Below are 20,073 nucleotides of genomic sequence, written 5' to 3'. Positions count from 1 at the left end.
GGGGACTCGGGGGGATTGTCCGTGCGGGGGCACCCGGCTTCACCCCCTTGCCCCACGTTTGGGGGCAGTTTGCCCAAAATGGTGTTTTGTCAGCCCAAAGTGAGGCAAGGCCAGGGGGTGCTGCCCCCACCTTCCCCTCAGCACTGAGGGGGTCCCCAATGTCTTTGTGGGGGGCTGGATTTGGGGTGCTGAGAGCAGCAAACCTGGGGGGCGTTACAGAGCTGGGGGGGGCAGGGACCCCTCAAAACCCAAAATCTGCAGCATGGCTCCCCCCTGCTGCCCCCACAGCTTTGGGAGAAGAGAAAAATAGCTAAATTACAGCCCTAGAGAGAAACCCCCCCAGACCCCCATCCCCTTCTCTGGGGCTCCCCAAATCCTGTCCCCCAGCCCAGCTCCTCTCCAGGGACAGGATGGGGAGGCAGAAGGAACAAATCCTGAGCCCCCCCAATTAGAGTGGGGGTCTGGGGGGGGGTCCCCAATGACACTGGGTGGGTTTTTGGGGGGTGGCACGGGGTGGGGACAGAACCCTGCAGGGAGGTGCCGTGGGATTGCTGGTGCTCGTGTCTGCTTAAAAAAAGGGGGGGCCCTGCCAGGCCCCCCATGCACCCACCCCGGTCCCCGCGGCCCCATCCCCTACCCAGGGAGGGGGCATTGACCCCCCAAAATAAACCCAAACCACACCAAAATTTACAGCATGGCCCGGGGGGAGGGGGGACATGAACTGGGGTTTAACTGGGGCAAGGGGAGCTCTGGTCCCCCCCCAGGATTTGGAAGGAAGGGAGAGGAGCAGCTTCACCAGAGACAGGGAGGAAAATGGGGAGGTGGGGCAGGAGAGCAAGGAAAAAAGGGGGAAAAAGGGGGAAATGAAAAATAAAAGATGGATCTTTCTCGTTTTATAAAAAGGAAAAAAAAAACCAAAAACAACAACAAAAAAAAATAAAATAAAATACAACGGCACAACAACCACCGACAACAGAGCGGGGGGGACCCCGCGCGCCCCCTTGGTCACGCTGAGCCGCCGGCCCCGGGTGGGGGCGGCCCCGGTGCCCCCCCCGCACACGCTCGGTGCCCCCCCCACACACTCACACGTTCACACACGCACCCACACCCCCCACCCCCCCCGGGGACACGCGGGTCACCGTCCCTGTCCTGGCCCCGTCCCCGTCCCTGGCCGGCGCTCCCAAGTGCCGTGGATGTGGAGGTCCCGGGCAGCTTCCAGACTGTACAAGGTTTTTTGGGGGGTGGGGAGGAGCCCCCCAGGATGCTGGGGGTGCGCAGAGGGCAGGGGGGGCTGCGAGGAGGCATTGTCCCATCGGCTGAGTCCTGAGCCCCTCGGCTCGTGCTCCACGCCCGCTGCTGCAGGGGCTGCGCCGCCAGGGGATTTTTCTTCCCATTTCTGGGTTTTTTTAATTAAAAAAAAGGTGTGTGTGGGGGTGTTGTTGGTTTGTTTTGTTTTTTGTTTGTTTTTTTTTTTTTTCCTGTGTGTTTTTCTTCTCTTTCTAGAAAGTCCAGAGCTGGTAGCGAGGGGGTGATGGGGGTAGGGATGGAGAGACACCCCCCTGGAAAGAATGAAATTCCAAAAAAGAAATCGCTTCCCCTCGGGAGTAAAGCGGGGGGCAGGGGTGGGGGGCTCTCTCCTGGCCCCCCAGCCTGGGGGAAGCAGCCCCTGATCCCCCTCCGTAGTGTGAGCTCGGCGGAGGGGTCCCCCCGGCCCCCGCTCCCCATGCTGGGGGGCAGGAGGAAGAGGAGGAAGGATTTTGAGGGGCTGCAGGGGGGATTTGGGACCGAAACCGAGAAACCAAACGACGTTACAAAGAGCTTGGCCGATCAGTTGGAGTCGGAGTCGGAGGAGTCCCCCGAGGAGGAGGAGGAACTGCTGCTGCCCTCTGAGTCGTTGTCGTCCTCGTCCTCATCATCCTCATCCTCATCATCGTCGTCGTTCTGGGAGGGGGGTGGCAGAGAGCAGGGGGAGGTCAGGGCAGGGTTAGTTATCATCACCTTCTTGTCCCCTGCTCACCCCACAGAGGGAGGGTGTGACCCCCACCCTCCCATCGCTGCCCTGGGGGTCTGGGGGAGGAGGAGGAGGAGGAGGAAGGACACGGGCAGGAGCCAGGAGTGAGTTTAGCGAGGGCTCAGCTCTGGGGGAATGTGCCGGAGCAGCGCGCGGGGTCCTGCCCTCACCTCTGCCACTGCCTCGCTACACGATCCCAGGGAGGCTGCCCCACCCGCCTCGGGCCTCAGTTTCCCCCCTCTAAAGCCAGGGAAGGAAGAGGCGAGAGCTGAGACCAGCGAGGGGGTGGAAACACCTCACCTGTGCGGTGGCGAGCACAAGGCACGGACACGGTTTCTGCCCCCAGCGCCATCCAGCATAGGCTGATTGCAGTTGCACCGGTGTAAAGCTTTGACTCTGGTGACTTACTCGGCATTCACACTGGCGCAAACGGAGCCGAGACCAGACTCAGTATCTCCAGCAGGAAAAAGACAGGAGATTGTTCTCTGCTCACCGGGGGCTCTGCACACCCCCCCGCACCTCTGGGGCCCGAGGCTGCTCCTGACTGCGCCCTGCAGCTGCTCCTCCTCGTGCCCTCCCCGGCAGCTCCGGGGGGGATCCTGCTCCCCTTCCTCTCCCCACGTCCCCCTGCTGCCCGGGGGGCTCCTCTGCCATGGATCTATCTGAGCCCCCAGCCCAGGGAGAAGGTGAGGGGGCCCTGTGCCCTCCCCGTGCCACGGCCTCACCTCGTCCCCGTCCTCGCTCTCCTCCTCGCTGCTGGACTCCGAGGAGTCGCCGCCTTCCTCTGACGAGTCACCGTTGTCATCATCGTCATCCTCATCTTCATCGTCATCCTCCTCCTCCTCTTCCTCCTCGTCATCGTCCTCTGACTCCTGCAGGTCAGGAGGGGCTTGGTGAGTTCCCAGACCTCCACACCCATGGGTGCAGCTCCCACCCCACCCCTGACAATCCCCCTTTGGGTTCCTGCGGCCATTGAGCAGATCAGGATTCCCTACCTTGCTGGGAGCCTTTCCCCATTTATACTGAAAAAGGGTCCCTGAGCAGGTACCAGGGTCAAAACCCAAGCTGGGTGGGTTCTGAGCAGGGATTTGGGGAAAGTTTATGGTCTCAAGGACAGGGCAGGCAGCTGGAAGCACAAAGGATGCCTCAAACAAGGGGTGTGGGTCCCCCCTGACACGCTCCCCAGGGAGGGATGGGTGCTGTGACTCACCGACTTGGACTGCATCGTTGGCTTCATCTTGGGGTTGGGACCCCGAATCTTCCCTATGCTTTTGCGTTTCTGAAGGAACAAAAAAAAAAGCTTTTTAGGGCTCAAGTTCAGCTCCTTCCCAGTGTCCAGCCCAGAGAAAATCCCACTGTGAGATGCCATGGGGACAAATCCCCACTGGAGGGGCTCTCTGGAGTGTGGCACATCCCAACCTCCCCCAGGACTGATCCTGCCCAGTCCCAAGCCCACAGTAACTCCATCCCATTCCCAAACTCCTGGGATCCCAGCACAGCAGTGCCACACGGATACTCACATTGGAAATGTGCTCCTTGTACGCAGCCCGCTCCTGGGGCGAGAGGCTCTGTGGGGACAGGGACACAGTCAGGGATGGGAGGGCACGGAACAGAAGGGCTTTAGCACAGGGCACAGCCTCCCCATGTATATAACTTTTATCCTTTAAAGTTACAAAATGTCAAAAAATGGTCTGGAGGTGGTGGTTACCAGAGCAGGGCAAGAACAGAGACCATGCCAAACATCATCCCCAAAACCAAGGGATCATCCCAGTCTCCCACCAGGCATCAGGATCCAGCACCCACCTTGAGCCAGATGTCGAGGTGCACCTTGTACTGTTTCTGCTGCTCCTCTGCCAGTTTTTTGTAGTGGTCCTTCTGGCCCTGGGAGATGCGCTGCCAGCGGCTGCCGATCTCCACCATGCGCTCCTTCAGCGGGAGGTGGTTCAGCTCCCCGTTGGACAGGAGCTCCTGGGAGAACTTCTGGTAACCGTTCCTGCACGGGAGAGCGCAGGGACCGGGCTGGGACAGGGGGCACAGATAGCCAGGTGCCCATAACCCCCAGCCAGCCACACCAGGGTCCAACCCACCCTCCCTCTCCTTCCTCTTCCTCCAGGCCCTTCCCACCAGCACAGCCAAACCCAGTTTTTCACACCCAGGACTCACATTGGGGGTTTCTTCGGCTCTCCCTGGAATTTCATTTTCTTGGTGGAGTTGGTGGAGCACGGAGGGGCCCGCATCTCGCTCAGCTCCCTCTGAGGCACAGGAGAGAGAAAGAGAGGGTCAGGGAGAGGGGCAGTGCTGGCTAAGGGACACGGTGAGGGGCAGGATGGGGCAGAGGCCCACCTCGTATCGCTTCTGATCCTCCGCTGCCTTCTTGATCCACATCAGCTTCTCCTTCTTCTCCATGTTGTTCCAAGTGGCCTCCATGGCCTTCAGTGCTTTGCCCCGGTCGTTCTGTGGGACAGAACCACCACGATGCATCAGGTGCACCCAAAACCCCTGGGACATTGGGGTGCTGCTCCCCCTGGGACCCCCATCCTCTCCACAGCCCCCAGGCCAAACCCAGGTGTGAGAGCCAGAGAGACATTCCTGGGAATTCCTGCTGGTGGGAGTGATGATCCCGCCTCCAGCCCCTTTCCCAGCCCTCTCCTCACCTTGAAACGAGCCAGGTAGTCCCCGATGACGCTCTGTTGCCAGATCTCCTCAGCAGTTTTGGGAGACTCGGGCAGCTTCCCACGCTCCTCCTTATCTGAGCCGTGCTTCTTCTCTGACTGCGCCTTCAACGCCGCCTCCCGCGCCTTGTACTTGGCCTGGGCAGGGGGCACAGGGTGAGGGGACATGGCAGGGACACAGCCCCCAGCACAGGGGACATGGCAGGGACACAGCCCCCAGCACAGGGGGACATGGCAGGGACACAGCCCCCAGCACAGGGGACATGGCAGGGACACAGGGTGAGGGGACATGGCAGGAACACAGCCCCCAGCACAGGGGGACATGGCAGGGACACAGCCCCCAGCACAGGGGGACATGGCAGGGACACAGGGTGAGGGGACATGGCAGGGACACAGCCCCCAGCACAGGGGGACATGGCAGGAACACAGCCCCCAGCACAGGGGACATGACAGGGACACAGCCCCCAGCACAGGGCAGGGGACATGGCAGGGACACAGCCCCCAGCACAGGGGACATGACAGGGACACAGCCCCCAGCACAGGGGGACATGGAGCTCCCCCAGCACTGTCCCCACTGACAGCCCCAACCCCATCTTCGGACTCCCCCCATCAGGAAAACCACCAAAGCCTGGTGGGCCCTCTGAGGTTTCTTTATCTGGTGGGTTTTGACCCCCCAGGTGATGAGAGGAGAAGGCACAGTCAGTGCCAACAATGGCACGTGTGTGACAGGTCACTGTGATGATCATGGGGACATTTGTGCCCTGTGGTGCAGGACAAGGACAGGAGCACCCCCTGCACTGCCCAAGATGCCCCACAGAGCAGTGGAGATGGAGATGGAGGAGGAATGCAGGGATGGTGATGGAGATGGAGAAGGAATGCAGGGATGGTGATGGAGAAGGAATACAGGGATGGTGATGGAGATGGAGGAGGAATGCAGGGATGGTGATGGAGGTGGAGGAGGAATACAGGGATGGTGATGGAGATGGAGAAGGAATGCAGGGATGGTGATGGAGATGGAGGAGGAATGCAGGGATGGTGATGGAGATGGAGGAGGAATGCAGGGATGGTGATGGAGAAGGAATGCAGGGATGGTGATGGAGATGGAGAAGGAATACAGGGATGGTGATGGAGAAGGAATGCAGGGATGGTGATGGAGATGGAGAAGGAATGCAGGGATAGTGATGGAGGTGGAGGAGGAATAGAGGGTACCCACCTTCTTCTTCTCGGAGAGGTCGTTCCACATGCGGGCCAGGAGCCGGGTCAGCTCGCTCTCTGACAGCTCCGGCCGCTCCTCCTGCAGCTGCTTCCGCCTCTCCTCCGAGAAGATGAACATGGCTGAGATGGGCCTCTTGGGCTTCTCTGAGCTGGCCTGGGGGCACACACAGGGCTGTGAGGGGTTGGAGCCCATGCAGGGACCACAGCCCCCCCCCAAAGCCCCTTGAGATGTACAACCCCACCCCAAGGCTCTGGCAGGTGCTGCCCCCACCTTGCCGGTCTCTGGTGAGGATTTTTTGGATGCAGGACTCGTCGCCCCTTTCCGGTTGCTGCCCAGCATCTTCTCCTCGCCCAGCACCCGCTGCTGCTCCTCCTCGGGCAGGCTCTGGGTGGCACAGAAGGGGAGATATCGTTAGACAGCCCAGTGCTAATGAGGCCTTGAGGCAATGGGGGAATAGGGATTCTGGGGAAGGGGAATTCATGCACTTGGGTGTCCTGATCCACATCCTGTCCCAGGCAGGACCAGCATCTGGAACTGCACATGTACAGACTGGGGTTCATTCCTGTGCTGTCACCCCCTATTTGGGCAGTGTCCCTCTCCCTCAGCTCAGCCATTTCTCAGTGGAAGCAGGTGGGCAGGTGCCTGGGTCCGGGCACACCCCTGGGTTTTCCACCTCGTGGCCCTGCAGCCGCAGCCGGGGCCGCGTCACATCCGCCCGGGGACAGGGACCATGCTGGGGCGGCCTCGGTGCAGCTCCCCTGCCCACGAGGGAAGGAAGTGAGAGGCTGCACAGCCACAGCCACTGAACAGCCTCCCCTGCAGCTCCAGCCCTCTGCTCACCCCAGCTGGGGGCCCACCCTCACCTCCCAGGGCCCAACTGGAAGACGCTGGGTCAGGCATTAGGACAGACAGAAGGTCAAGGCTATGTGCAACCACCTGCACAGCACCCACAGCTGGGCCCAGACATGTTTTGGGGGAGCAGAGAGGGCAGCTCCCCATTTAATTTCCCCATTCCCAGCTTTGGGATCTCCAGCACCCAATGGCTGAGCACCCCCTCATCACTCACCTCCAGGAAGCGGAGCAGCTCGATCTCGTAATCTTTCTTTTTCTGGAAGGAGATGGAGACGTGTGGTTACACAGAGATCCCTTACTCCATATTCCTGCCCCTTGCAGCCTCTGATCCAGCCCCATCCCTTGGCAACAGCACCCTCCACCTGGCCCATCTGTTTGTCCCACACAGGAGACAGGATCAAGGGAGGTGACCAACGACCTCAGGGAGAATTGGTGATGCAGACCAGCACAGGGACTGAGCAAAGGTGAGGGCTTTGTTTCCAGGGATATTTATAGCCCAGACTCTGCACTGGTGCCCACCTGCCTCTTCCCCTACCTGTCCATCACTCACCTGGTCACACTTTTTGTGGTAGGCGTCCTTTTCTTTCTGGGAGAGCAGCTTCCACTGCTGGCTGCACAGCACCATCCGCTCCGTGCTGGGCACGTCTTTCATGTTGGCCATCAGCTCTGCACAGTACAGGGAGTAGCTATTCCTGAAAAACCCCCAGAGAGACCCAGTGTTAGGGAAAACTTGCCCTTGTGCAGCTGGCTTGGTCCAAAAGGAGTCTCCAAAACCCCCCAGCTAGGCTGCACCAGGCAAGCAAGTGAAGTGCCTGTGTTTTATGGCAGCTGGGTGCTGGATCACCCCCTAAAAGCCAGAGTATCACTGTAAACCTCACTCAGATTCTCCCCAAAATGTCTATTTGATGTATATTTAAGGACTGGTTTAAAGAGATCATCTTTAAGTCTGGAAAAGCCCTCTAAGATCATTAGTCCAACCATGAACTAACACTGCCAAGGCCACCACTAAACCATGTCCTCAAGTGCCACATCCACACTTTTTGAACCCTTCCAGTGATGGTGACTCCACCACTGCCCTGGGCAGCCTGTTCCCAGGCTTGTCCATGAAAAATGTGTCCTACAAACCCCAGGTAACCCCTCTGTGTCTGTGACCCCAGGAGTTATCTGGGCTCCCCAAGCCCAGCAGAGCCCAGTTTCCTCTCTGGCAAGAACCAGCACCCCACAGGCCGTGGCTCCAGGAGGGACAGGACTCACGGGGGAGGTTTTGTGGGTCGTCCATCGAACTTGTCCTTGAGCTGCCTCTCGGCCTTGGTGAGGGTGGAGCGGGTGATTCCCTCCTCGCTGATGTTCAGCTCCGGGTGCTTCTGGATGTAATCCCGCATGATCTCCTGTGGGAACGGAGAGCGGTCAGAGGGGCTGCCACCCCCGCTGCCGGGCCCGGAGGAGGAGGAGAGAGAAGCCAACCATTGCCCTGATCCTGTGCCCTGGGATGCTGCTGCCTGCCTCGCACACAGCTGGAGAGGCAGGGCTCACACTCACTAGGGACCTGCCAGGACCTGCCTGATCCCCACGCTGCCTATTGGGAGAGGCCTTGCAGGGCTGGGATGCAGAGAGGCTCAGAGTGAATGTTGGGACCAGTGTGGAGGGGACCGGGTGAGGCTGCTCCCTACCTCGTACTCCTTCCGCTGTTCCAGGGCCTTATGAATCCATTTCAGCCTCTTTTTATCCGAGAGTTGAGACCACTGCTTGCCCAGCGACTCTTTCACCTCCTTCGTGGTGGCCTGAAAACCCAAAGCCAGAGGTGAGGGCAGAGGGGTAAAATCCAAAAAAAAAAGAGGGATGAAAAAATATGAAAAAATGGCAGAAAAATGGCAAAAAAAAAAGGCGTGGCCTGCTGGGGCCTGACAGCAGCCAGCATGGGGTGGCTGGGAGCCGTGGGGCTGTGTGGGAGTGGGGGGCATGGCCAGAGGTGGATGTCTGTGCTGGAATCCTTTCCTTTTCCTGCCCTGACTCAGGCTGTGGTCACCCCTTCCTGGCAAAAAGTGGGGGCTGGATCCCTGAGCCTCTTCCAGGTGTGCAGAGCCCCTCCTTACCTGGGTCCAGGCTCCAGGAGCTGCTAGCGGTGTCTCCTCCATCCCGACCCCCTGAAATGCTTCTCTCCCTTCCCCCTCCTGCCCCAGCAGCGGGGTCCAGGACCCCCCAGCACTCACACTCGCACTCACTCCCACCCACCGTACTCACATCTGGACGCACTTTCAAGTAGATCTTCTTCTCGTGGTTGTACCACAGCTGCTGGGGGGTCTTGGGCTTCTCGGGGACGTCGGATTTCTTGGCGTTCTGGATGAGATCCGGGTGGTCTTCCCTTCAGCAGGAGGGCAGGTGGGGAAGGGAGAGCGTCAGGGAGGTGGCAGTGGCAAGGAGAGCACCCCTAAACCTCATTGCAGGGCAGAGCCTCCATGGGCTCAGGTGCTGGGGGGTCCCCAAAAAGAGCAGGAGGGTTTTAGGACAGATTTAAGTTCATCCCTCCTTGGGGAGCATTGGCTACAGCTTGGCTCCAACCCTGAAGCAGCAGCAGGTCATTGGGGATGCCAGGAACCACCTGGATCACAGCAATCACATCCAAAGGGAAGGTCTGGAGTGACTGGGGGGACACTTCAGCTTTTATCAGCGCTGTCCTCACCTCGCAGACCCTGACCCCCAGAGCAGGGCTGGTTTCTCATCCAGTCTCCCAGCTGGAGGGCTGCTCTCAGACACCTTTTCCTTGCTCTCTTTGCTGAATTTCCCCCTTCTCTTCAAGCCAAAAGCCCATCCGTGGGCTCTATGAGCTATGCACAGGAGGGCAATCTGGATCTGCCTGAAGGGGCCTGGGGAAATATGGGGAGGGGGGCTGCCTGCTCACCTGAACCTCGCCAAGTTCCTCTCAAACTCCTGCTTCTCTCGCTGGAAGTCCTGGATATATTTCATCTGGGGACACAAAGCCACCACAGAGGTGGAGAGGGACGTCAGCACCAGGAACAGGCAGGAAGACACATCCCTATCTACCTGGCTGGGCATCCCACCACCCCAAGAGGGACTCAGGGGCTCTCCAGCCCATGGAATGGTCCTGCAGAGGGTTTCCAGCCTGCCCAAGACTCAGCAGCTGGCATTTCCCCTCTCTGTGTACCCCAGCAGCCCTGGGAAAGGGCACAGCAGGACCTTGTGCCCTGCACTTTTCCTGGACACCCCAGAGTTAAAGCTGGGCACCCCAAAGCCCTGCCCAGGCTCTGGCATCTCCAGGTGGGCACATCTCTGCTCCCAGCCTCTCCCAGAGCCTGTCCCTGTGTCCCTCACCCGGACAGGGTGGCACAGTGGGGCGTGTGCCTTAACCCCTTTAAACACAGACCCACCCAGTGGCAAAGCCACCATCCAGGTCCGTCAGGAAGAGACGGACCAACGGACAGACCCAACCGGCCTCCACCCCAGGGATCCTGGGAACCAGGACAGGAAAAGCCAAGGAAGTCTTACAGGTCTGACAGGACTAAAGGAACACCTGGCTTCTCCTGTCGAGAGCTGCATTGAGCCCTCACCAGGCAGAGCTTGGGCTCTGCTGGTTTTACTGGAAGAGCTGAGCAGAGCCCAGCACAGAGAGGCCCATGGTGGGAAGGGGCTTGCTGACCCCTCCCTCACCTCCCCCATACCTTTTTCTTCTCGGGAAGCTCCTTGTATTTTTTGGACAGGATCTTGGTGAGATCCAGGTTGCTCATTTCGGGGTGAAGCTTGGCGTATTTGGCTCGCTTCTCCATGAAGAAGCGGAAATAGGGAGTCAGGGGCTTCTTGGGGAAGTCGGGGTGTTTCTGGGGAGACAGCAGAGTGGAGGACACTGAGCATGGAGCTGGCAGCACCACTGGGACACAGCCTAACCCATGGCTCCCCAGACCTGGGGGCTGCCTCCATCCAGCCCTGCTGGTCATCCAGGCAGGCAAGGAGGGGGAAACTGCTGGGAATGAGGGCTCCCCAAGGAACTACAGCATCCCATGGCTGGGAGCCTTGGGAGCAGCCTCCAGCCATCCAGAGCTGCCAGCACAGAGCAAGAGGAGACACTGGGGCAGGAGGAGGGGATGGAACCCAGCTCCCAGGGATGCACCCGACAGGCCAGGAATAGGACAGCAGCTCCCAGCCCCTCTGGAGCTAAACTTGGATGCAGGCTGCCAGCAGTACAGCCAGCCATATTAAATGTACCCAGGAGTTGGCCCAGGCCCAGAGCCACGGCCTCCAGGGCCTTGGGCAGCCGGACACTGGGATTAGGGGCACTGAGGTGCCTGCAGGGGCTCCCACGGTGGGGCCACATGGATCTGAGGTGCCACAGGAATGACAGGACCACATCCTGGGGAAGTGTGGGGTCACCCTTTAGAGGCTGAGCCTAATTCCTGCCCAATACCTTGAGCTTTTTGCCTTTGTAAGGATTCTTCACGTGCTCTTCAGCGTCCATAATGAGCTCTGTGAGGGTCCGGAATTTCCTCACCTGTGCAGGAAATGAAGAGATAAAGATTTGAATAGGGGGCAGGGCAGATTCCCAGCATAGCAGAAAGGCCACTGGGTTTTGTAATGCCACCCCAAAAATGACTGATCCCAGCCCCTCTGAGGGGGTCACAGGATGGTGCCAGCACCAAGGGCCAAGGGCTCTGGGCACTCAATCTGGACAATTCCAACAGCCCCAGGAATGTCAGTAGGACACTCAGACCCTGCCACAATGCCCCTAGAAAGCCCCATGAGGTGTCAATTACCTCATTAGAGATCTCCATCCACTTCATCTTGCACATCTCCCCTGAGAAGTCCTTGAAAGCCACTTTTTCCCAATCCAGGTGGGACTCGGTGGTTTTGAACTTGCTCCCGTCGTTGGAGGGCAGGTTATTCTTCATGCACTCCAGGAGGGTTAGCATGTCCTCCTGCGACCAGCGGTCTGAGCAGTGAGAAACAGGATCAGGCAGGGGCAGGAAGCCTTTTCCCTTCCCTTCCCTTCCCTTCCCTTCCCTTCCCTTCCCTTCCCTTCCCTTCCCTTCCCTTCCCTTCCCTTCCCTTCCCTTCCCTTCCCTTCCCTTCCCTTCCCAGGGACTACAGCTCCCGGCGTGCCGCTCCGGACCGCACGCCAGGACACGTAATCTCCACATGCTGCCTCTGGAGATTAAAGATCAAAGGGACGTGGCTGTTTCCATCACCCTCGAGCAACTCTCTACGGGCCAAAACAATCTGGGCAAAGCTAGAAATTCCACTCGGTGCAAACCAGAGAGACTCGCTCATCCCAGAGAACCATCAGATAAGGGATGGCTCTGCTGCACGGGAGCAGAGGGCTCTTTCATACCCCTAACATGGGAGCAATGAGCTCTTCAGCCAAGCAGGAATCAGGAAAACCCACTTTCTAAGTGGATGTGTCCAGAGCAACTGGAAAACCTCAGCGTTGCTTTTCCTGCACCTCAGGCAGCTTTGTGATCACCTGGGCCCAGCTCCACTGTGACCTCTGCCAAGGTCAAAGCTCCCAGATCACAAAGTGGGGGGGGGCAGAGCCCAGCACTGCCCTCCTGTCTCACAGAGGGGTCTCTGACAGTGCAGGGTGATGTTCATGTCACCCCAACATCCCCCAAACTGCTGGGAGGAGCATCCCCAGCTCCCATAGGAACACGCTACTGGAATGGTGGGATGGGCACGTGGCAAAGCCGGAGAGCCTGGAGCAGCCTGGAGGCCAGGACAGGCAGCAGCACCGTGCTGGGACAGGATATCCCAGCCCTGAACACCTCATCCTGCCCCAACCTTGGGGCTGCTTCCTTGCCAGGGGAATTCCTCCCTGCTCCGAGCTTCCAGGCCAGCAGGGGAGCACAGCCCAGGGCGCTCTGCAAACATGGGTGGCCCTGGGGAATGCAGCGGGGCCTGGGAGCGGAAGGAAAATTCCCTGGGGATGGGCTGGAGGCGGAGCAGAGCCCGGAGCCGCCCGCCCACACAGCCCCGGCTGCCTCAGCCTGGATGGGCACATGGGCACCGGGGTTCCCGCAGCACAGCATGGCATTCCCTGCCTCACACCTCTGCCAGGTGAAGGCCGAGGTGTTTGGGGACATGGAGCCCCCCAGAGATGGGGACAGGGCGGCTCGTCATGGATCTGAGTGGAGCATCTCTGCCTGCATCTCCAGGAATGAAAGCAAGCTCCCAGAAATATCCAGCAGCACTGATTTCTCCAGCTGCAGCTCTCCTTCCACTCAAGACTCAACATGAGGAAAAACACCTCCACCTCCTGCCCTTGCAGGGGTCTGGGGAAGGACAATTCCCCTGGATTCCCAAATCCAAGCAAGGGATGTTAAAGGACATATGGCACCTGGAGAAGGGAGCATAGCCAGGACATGACCCCCTCATCCTATTTCCCCTGATGGACCTGCCTGGTTGGGGGTCAAGGCAGGAATAGTTTAGGATCCAGCTGGTCCCTTGAGTGACCTCATTAGGAATTAATAAGGAGGGAGAAGACAGAAAAAGCCCCCCTGGAAAGCCTGGTGGCTTGGGGTGTGTCCCCATGCTCATGGCTTCATCCCAAAACACCATGAACAGGCAAAAGAGATGGGAAACTCCCATTCCCTACAGAGCTGGGGGAGATCAGAGCTGAGGGAGGGAGAACACAGCCCCAAATTCTGTCTTCCTGTTTTTCCCGTCCACTTTCCAAGCCTCCCAGGCAAGGACCAATGAGGCAGAACAGGGCTGGGAAGCTGGTGCCAACTTTACTTGCAGAAATCAGAAGGAATTACCAAAAGCAACACAGCCACAAAATTCCAGAGGGGATGGAGAAGGGGATGAGACACCCCCCCAAACCTGCCCCCATCAAGCCCCGTGCCTCAGTTTCCCCCTCAAATCCAGAAACACCCGGAGACCTTTGGCCCCGTGTGAACCCTCCACTGGCACACAGCCGGAACAACCACATCCCAAAGGAAAACATTAAAAACCAGTGGAAACATCCCAAAATCCCCGCTGGCAGCAGCGTGGGGACAACAGGACCCCCACACTCAGCCCTCCATCCCCATCCCTCAACCTGGGGCACGCTGAGGAACGCTGGAATTGCGGCGCTCACCCAGCAGGATGAATGGGGCTGTCTGTGCCCTGGGACCGATTTATCCCGGCTCTCCTGGCACCGGCCGGGCCGGGTCTATATTAGGAAAGCTGCCCCGGTGTAATTAAATCCATCTCAAGTCCCGGAGAAGGACACGTGCTCGGCCGGGTTCGCTCGAGGCAACAACCCCGACTGCAGCAGGGACGGAGGAAAACGGGGGGACCCGGCAGGTGTGAGGGGCTGGACGGCGCTCCACAGGTCTAGGGGAGCCAGGGGGTTTTTAAGGGGTGGAGTGGCAGAGCCCTGCGAGCTGCCCTAAACAAACATCTCTCTTGTTTCCCTTGTTTTCCTGCCCCTTTTCCAATAAAAGCTGAAGCTCTGATGTCATGCTGGGGTCTGGAAGCTGGAGGCCCAAGGTAACGGCTCGGCTTTTAATGCAGCCCAGATGTGAGCAGGGAGGGCAGCACCTCTGTGCCAGCCCCCCCTTCCCAATCCCCCCCAGGAGCATCCCAGTGCCAAGGGGCTGCTGGTGCACTGGAGCGTGAATCCGTGTGCTTGTACACGTGTGTGTGTGTTCCCCGGGGGGGATCAGAACTCGGAGAGGCAGATTCCCCCCCACCTCACCCTGCTGGCAGCCGGGATCACGGATCCTCCATCCCTCCTCCCTCTCCATCCCTCCTCCTCTGCCATCCCTCTGAGAAAACAGCCGCTCTGAGGTTTATTTATTATTATTTTTAAGCGTGGCAGCAGCATTTCTCTGGGAGCACATGCTGGGGGAGCTGCCGGGGGCTCACCTTGGTTTTTGGGAGCTGTCATTTCCAGGTCTGCAGGGCACTCAGCTTCGCCGTTCATCCTCCACCTGCCTGTGCCCAGCACGGTCCCGCCGGCTCCCTCCTCACCCTCTTCCCGAAATCACTCCCGCACGGCTCTGCAAGGAAAAGGAGAACCCTGCTAGGCATCCCCACCGTGATGGGGGGACCCCAGCTCCTAACGGGGAGTGGGGGAAACGTGATCCACCCATCCTCTCCATTCCCAATGAATGAGTGCAGGAATATCCCCTCCCACCCATCCCTGTGGGATCTGGGGAGAGCTCCAGCATGGGGGATCCTCCGTGGTGATGTGACCCCCACGTTGGGCAGGGGAGGAGAAAAGGGGTGTGTGGGCAGGGGAGAAGGGTGCAGGGGTTTGTCCCCAAGGTGGGGAAAAGGATCTGAGAGGAATCCCAATAAATCCCAGAGGAGACACGTTCAAGGTGGCTCCCTGGGGTGGGTGGGATCCAAAAATCTGGGATCAAGAGAATCTGAGGCAAGAGGGCTCCAAGGGATCTCCTGTAAGGGGGTTCACTCCCCCCACTGCAAAATGGGGGTTTCAAAGGAAGGCCCACCACAGATCTAGCAAAATCCTCCCCAGAGGTGGGGACATGCTTGGAGAAGAGAGGGGTCCCCCAGATCCAAGGGAGCTGGAGGGGGGCATTTGGGGACCTCGGGGGGATTCAGGGGTCTCCCAAGGGAAGAGAACAAGCTGGAGGAAAGTATTTCAACAGGGGGGGCTCCAGGGGAAGGATGCCCTCAGACCCCATTAGGAAGCATCTTATGTCTCCATGGGGAAGGATAACCTAGGGAGGGAGACCCCAAAACTTGGTTGGGGGGGTGGCACAACAGTAGCCTGGGGGGATCCCCACGGGGGATTCCATCGGGGGAGCCCCTGGAGGGCAGAGCAGGCAGGAGGCCTCAGGGGGATCCCCTGAGGGACAGGCCGCAGGCCTGGGGGGCAGAGCAGGCCCAGGCCTGAGGACGGGCTGGGCCTGGGGGACCCCGGGGCAATCCAGGCTTGTGGGGGCCCTGGGGAGGGGGTCCAGGGGCTTCGGGCAGAGCCGGGCCCTGGGTCTGAGGGAGGAGCACCCTGGGACGGCCCAGGGGTGCAGAAAGCCCGGCAGGATCCGGGATGGCCCGGGGGGAGACAAGCTGCCGGAGGGGAATGCGGGAGCACTGCGGGGTGCAGGCCCCACCAGGCCCGGAGGCCGGGCCAGCCCCGGGGGCACCGAATGTGGGACCCCCTGAGGGAGATCCGGCCTGGGGGATCACCTGGGGCGGGTGAGGGGCGCGCAGACCCCTCCAGCGTGGGACCGAGGATCGCCCGGGGCGGGATGAGCCCTGACGGGATGGGGGGAACCGCTCCAGCCTTGGATCAACCCCCGCGGGGGGCGGACCTAGGACCACCCCCGGGGCCGGCCGAGGGATCGCCGCGGGGTGGGATCAAGCCCGGCCCCCGGGCGGTGTGAACGCGGGGATCGCCCCGGGCTGCGAGCGGGGGATCGCAACCGGGGGGGGACGCGTGGGGGTGTCGCGAAAGGCGGGATCGCGACAGGGGGAGGGATCCGTGGGATCATGGCGGGGCGGGGCGGTGCGCGCGCACCGGGATCCCCGGGGGGCGCGCGGGGAGGGGGTGCGGGATCCCCCCGCGGGGGAGCCGGGGGGGGACCGGATCCCGCGCCCGGAGGGGGGGAGGAGGAGGAGGAGGAGGAGGCGGGGGAGGAAGGGGCCGGGCCGGCGGGCGGAGGCGGAGAGCCCGCACATGCCCTGCGCCGCCGGCCAGCTCCAGTCTCCTCCTCCAGCAGGCAGCAGGAACCGGGTGGGACCGAGCGCGGGCGGCCCCGGCGGCGCCTCCCCCGCCCCCGGTTCCCACCCGGGCGCCAGCGAGCTGAGCCCCCCCCCCTTTTTTTTCTTTCCCTCCAACAACACCCGGGCAGACAATGGAAGGCGAGTTCGGGGGGCCGGGGGTGCGGAGAGGGGCCGGGGGAACGCGGAGCGCTCCCCCGGCCCCTCTCCGCACCCCCGGCCCCCCGGAGCGATGCGATGCGCTGCTTCATCCCCCCCTCACCGCATCCCCCCCCGCATCCCCCCATCGTTACCGGCCGCTCTCCGCCGCGGCACACAATGGCCGGGCTGCGCCCGCCTCCGCCCGCCGCTCCTTCCCCTCCACCCGCGGTTATAAAGCCGAGACAAACCCACCTCTCCGGGCTGCTGAGGGGGAGGAGGAGGAGGAGGAGGTGGTGGTGGAAGAAGGAGGGAGGAGGTTGGAGGGGGGGGGGTGTGGGGGGGAGCTCTAACCGAGCCGCCGCAGCCCCAACCCCGCCGCCGGAGCCGCTGGGGGAAGAAGAAGAAGAAGGAGAAGGAGAAGAAGGAGGAGGAGGAGGAGGAGGGGGAAGGGGGGGCGGGGATGCCCGGCTGGGGGCGGCCGGGCAGCTGCAGCGAGCCGGGCGAGGGCAGCGCGACCTCCCCGCACCGACCCCCGGGGAGCGGCTCCTACCCGATCCTCCCCCCCTCTCTTTTTCCCCACCGCCGCCCCCTCCTCGCTTTTCCTTTCCTCGTTTTTCCTTTCCTTTCCTCCCTTTCTTACCCCCCTCTTTTCTCTCCGCGACCCCTCCTCGAGCCCGCAAACACCCACCCACCCAGCGGGGGACTGGAGCCCCGCTCCCGGTCCGGAGGGAAGAAAGGAAGGGAAGGGGGGTGAAAGGCGGAAAAAAAAAAAAAAAAAGAGGGAGAGAAAAAAAAATATAGATAAAAAGAAATTAAGGAGAAAAAAGGGATAAAGAGGGGATAGAGCGAGGATAAGGGGAGATGAAGCGCGGGGGGGGTCGGCCGAGCCCCGGCACGCACCGGCGGAGCGCGGCGCCCAGCTCCCGCCGCGGCGCGGGACTCACCCGGGCTCGGGAAAAACAAGCGGGCAGCGCTGGAAGCCTGCCCCCGAAATCCAGCTGCGGCACCGGGGAGGAGGGAGGGAAGGCGAGCGGGAAGGAGGGAGGGAGCGAGGAGGAGGAGAGGGAAGGGAAGGGAAAAAGGAGGGAGAGAAGGGGGGGGCACACCGGGGCCGCCGAGCCGGGCGCTGCCCCCCGCCCCGAGCCCCAGCGCGGTGCCCCCCGCGGGCGGGCGAGGCGGGCGAGCCCCGGCGGTGGCGGCTTCCTGCCCGCGGGGCCTGCGCGAAACCAGCCTTTCTAAAAAAAAAAAAAAAAATATTCTCTCTTTTATATTTATCTATCTATCTCTCTCTCTCTAAAAAAAAAAAAATCGCTCCGGTGGGCGCGACCCCCTCCCCGTTCCCGTCGGAGCGGCGGCGGAGCGCCTTACCGAGCCCGGAGCGCGGCGGTGGCGGCGGCGGCAGCGGGAGCCCGGGGAGGAACAAAGCGCCTCCTCCAGCCCCGCCGGCGGAGCGGCGCGGCGGCGAATGGCGAGCCCGGGCGGCGGGCACGGCGCGGCGCGGCGGGGCACGGCGGCGGCGGCTCCCCCGGCGCGGGCACGTACCGGCGGGGCCGCCGCTTTGGGGGGCGGCGGGGGCTCGGGGCTCGCTCGGCGGGGCCGGGGCGGGGGAGCGGCGGTTGAACGGCGGCCAGCTCTGCAGCGCTGGCCCCGGGCGTGGACGCGCTCCAGTCCCCGCAGAGACGATCGCGCTTTCCCCCGCCTCCATGGCGCTGCGTTCGCTCTTCCAATCAGCCGGGCTGAGCGCGCCGGGATCCGCCGGGATCTCCCCGCCAGCCCCGCCGCCCCGCCGCCGCTTTCCGCCGGGTTTTTTATTGCTCTTTGCTTTTGCAACACTGTGGTGAGAAGAAAAAGAGGAGGAGGAGGAGGAGGAAGGAGAAGAGGAGGGAAAGGAGGGGGGGGTGGGGTGGGGGGGGGGGAAGGGAGGAAGAAAAAAAAAAAAAATCTCCTTACATGTGCAACAATCCTCGGCCGGCGTTTGCATAAAGAAAAAAAATAAAAAAATAGGGGGGAAAAAAGATAAATGAGGGAAAAAAAAAAATAAGGGGGGGGGAAGCGGGAAGGGGAAGGGGGGGGAGCCGAGCCGGGCCCCCACGGCACGGCGGGGCCGCGCTCCTGCCCGCCCCGCGGCCCCGGGACACGGCGGCGGGGGGGGCTCTGCCCGGCGGGGCGGGCGAGGGGCAGCTTCCTCCCCTCCTCCCTCCCTCCGCTCCCTTTCTCTCCTCTCCTCTCCCTCTCTCTCTCTCTCTCTCTCTCTTAATTTTTTTTAATGGAATTTCTCCAACTCCACCTTTGTTGTGCTGGGCGTCATTCCCCGCAGCCAATCCCGGCCGGGCAGCGCCTGCACATTCCCGGCCATCCCGGCTGCCGCCACAGTACGGGCCATCCCGGGCTGCTTCCGTGCCACCGGCCGGCCCGGCGGCCTCCGCGGTGCCGAGCACCCCCGCGGGTACCGGCTGCTTCCGTAGCACCGGGCCCGGCTTCCTGCACGGTACCGGCAGCTCCCGTAGCAGCGGATGCCGCCGCGGCACCGAGCAGCTCGGCTGGCCGGGCCTCCCCGGCTGCTCCCGGCGCTCCGGGCGGCTCCGGTTACCGGGCACGGCCGCTCCAGGCCCGACCCTGGCGTGCTCCGGGCGGCTCCGGCCGTGGCGCTGCTCCGGGCCCGGCCGGCTCCGGCAGCACCGGGGACACCGGCACGGCCCCGCCGGGGATGCGGGACGGGCGCTGGGAACGTGCGGTTACCCGGCTCGGTGGGCTGCGCGCATCTCCAGGCTGACCGCGTGGGGATGGCTGAAAACTGTTTATATAGAAATATAATATAAAAATATAATAATCCCTAACTGTGGGTAACATACTCACACCCGGCTCGGTGGGCTGCGCGCATCTCCCGGCATGGCCGGAATCTGGGGGCTTTCACGCCTGTTTATATAGAAATATAATAAATAATAATTTCTAAATGTGGGTAACACACACACACCCGGCTCGGTGGGCTGCGCGCAGCTCCGGGCTGACCGCGTGGGGATGGCTGAAAACTGTTTATATAGAAATATAATATAAGAAATATAATAATCTCTAAATGTGGGTAACACACACACACCCGGATGGGCTGCGCGCATCTCCCCGGCTGACCGCATGGGGATGGCCGAAATCCGGCAGGTTTTCACGCCTGTTTATATAGAAATATACTATAATAAATATAATAATCCCTAAATGTGGGTAACACACACACACACCCCGGCTGGTTTGGGGTGCGGGGGCAGTGCCTGGCTGTGCAAGTGGATTATTTTGGCTTTTTCCGAAGGGAAGGATCAGGCGGAGGGAGGGACAGGCGGACAGCCGGCTCCTCCGCCACGTCCTGCCCGAGCTGTGCCAAGCCCGGCCAGGCAGCACTGGCGCCGGGTGGTTAATCCCTCCTGCGAGAGCTTAAAAATAAAAATATATGTATTAATTCTGCGTGGAAAAGGGCCTGGCCTGGGGTGGATCCCTGAATTTCAGGAATTGTTGCT

The 20,073-nt window shown here is 61.2% G+C and overlaps 1 protein-coding gene across 4 annotated transcripts; it reads right to left on the bottom strand.

The window, feature by feature from the left end:
* Positions 1 to 1,443: 1,443 nt before the first annotated feature.
* Positions 1,444 to 18,085, bottom strand: UBTF (upstream binding transcription factor). Of its 4 annotated transcripts, none has more exons than XM_064733523.1 (21): positions 17,939 to 18,085; positions 14,606 to 14,739; positions 11,515 to 11,690; positions 11,169 to 11,252; positions 10,429 to 10,584; positions 9,651 to 9,715; positions 8,993 to 9,113; positions 8,422 to 8,532; positions 8,006 to 8,139; positions 7,302 to 7,443; positions 6,966 to 7,007; positions 6,170 to 6,283; positions 5,897 to 6,052; positions 4,666 to 4,821; positions 4,355 to 4,465; positions 4,175 to 4,263; positions 3,815 to 4,004; positions 3,532 to 3,579; positions 3,222 to 3,290; positions 2,737 to 2,883; positions 1,444 to 1,941 (listed from the first exon to the last, which is right to left on the bottom strand). In XM_064733523.1, exons 2-21 carry the CDS (start codon positions 14,661 to 14,663, stop codon positions 1,828 to 1,830), a joined length of 2,283 nt encoding a protein of 760 aa, XP_064589593.1. In that variant the 5' UTR covers positions 14,664 to 14,739; positions 17,939 to 18,085; the 3' UTR covers positions 1,444 to 1,827. The 4 variants fall into 4 exon arrangements, with proteins under 4 accessions (XP_064589593.1, XP_064589594.1, XP_064589595.1 ...); XM_064733524.1 differs by lacking the exon at positions 17,939 to 18,085 and adding an exon at positions 17,515 to 17,734; XM_064733525.1 differs by lacking the exon at positions 8,422 to 8,532 and having other exon boundaries at positions 8,984 to 9,113.
* Positions 18,086 to 20,073: the final 1,988 nt, after the last annotated feature.

Source organism: Zonotrichia leucophrys, chromosome 27 (genome assembly GCF_028769735.1).
Source record: "Zonotrichia leucophrys gambelii isolate GWCS_2022_RI chromosome 27, RI_Zleu_2.0, whole genome shotgun sequence".
Taxonomy (NCBI): Eukaryota; Metazoa; Chordata; class Aves; order Passeriformes; family Passerellidae; genus Zonotrichia; species Zonotrichia leucophrys.
This window is presented reverse-complemented; position numbering and strand designations above follow the sequence as displayed.

Coding starts and splice junctions, on each gene's coding strand:
- UBTF (XM_064733523.1), bottom strand. CDS start 14,663: ATGAACGGCGAAGCTGAGTGCCCTGCAGACCTGGAAATGACAGCTCCC. Junction 7,444..8,005: donor CGACCCACAAAACCTCCCCC/GTGAGTCCTGTC, acceptor GGGGTTTTTCAG/GAATAGCTACTCCCTGTACT. Junction 6,284..6,965: donor AGCTGCTCCGCTTCCTGGAG/GTGAGTGATGAG, acceptor TGTGCCACCCAG/AGCCTGCCCGAGGAGGAGCA.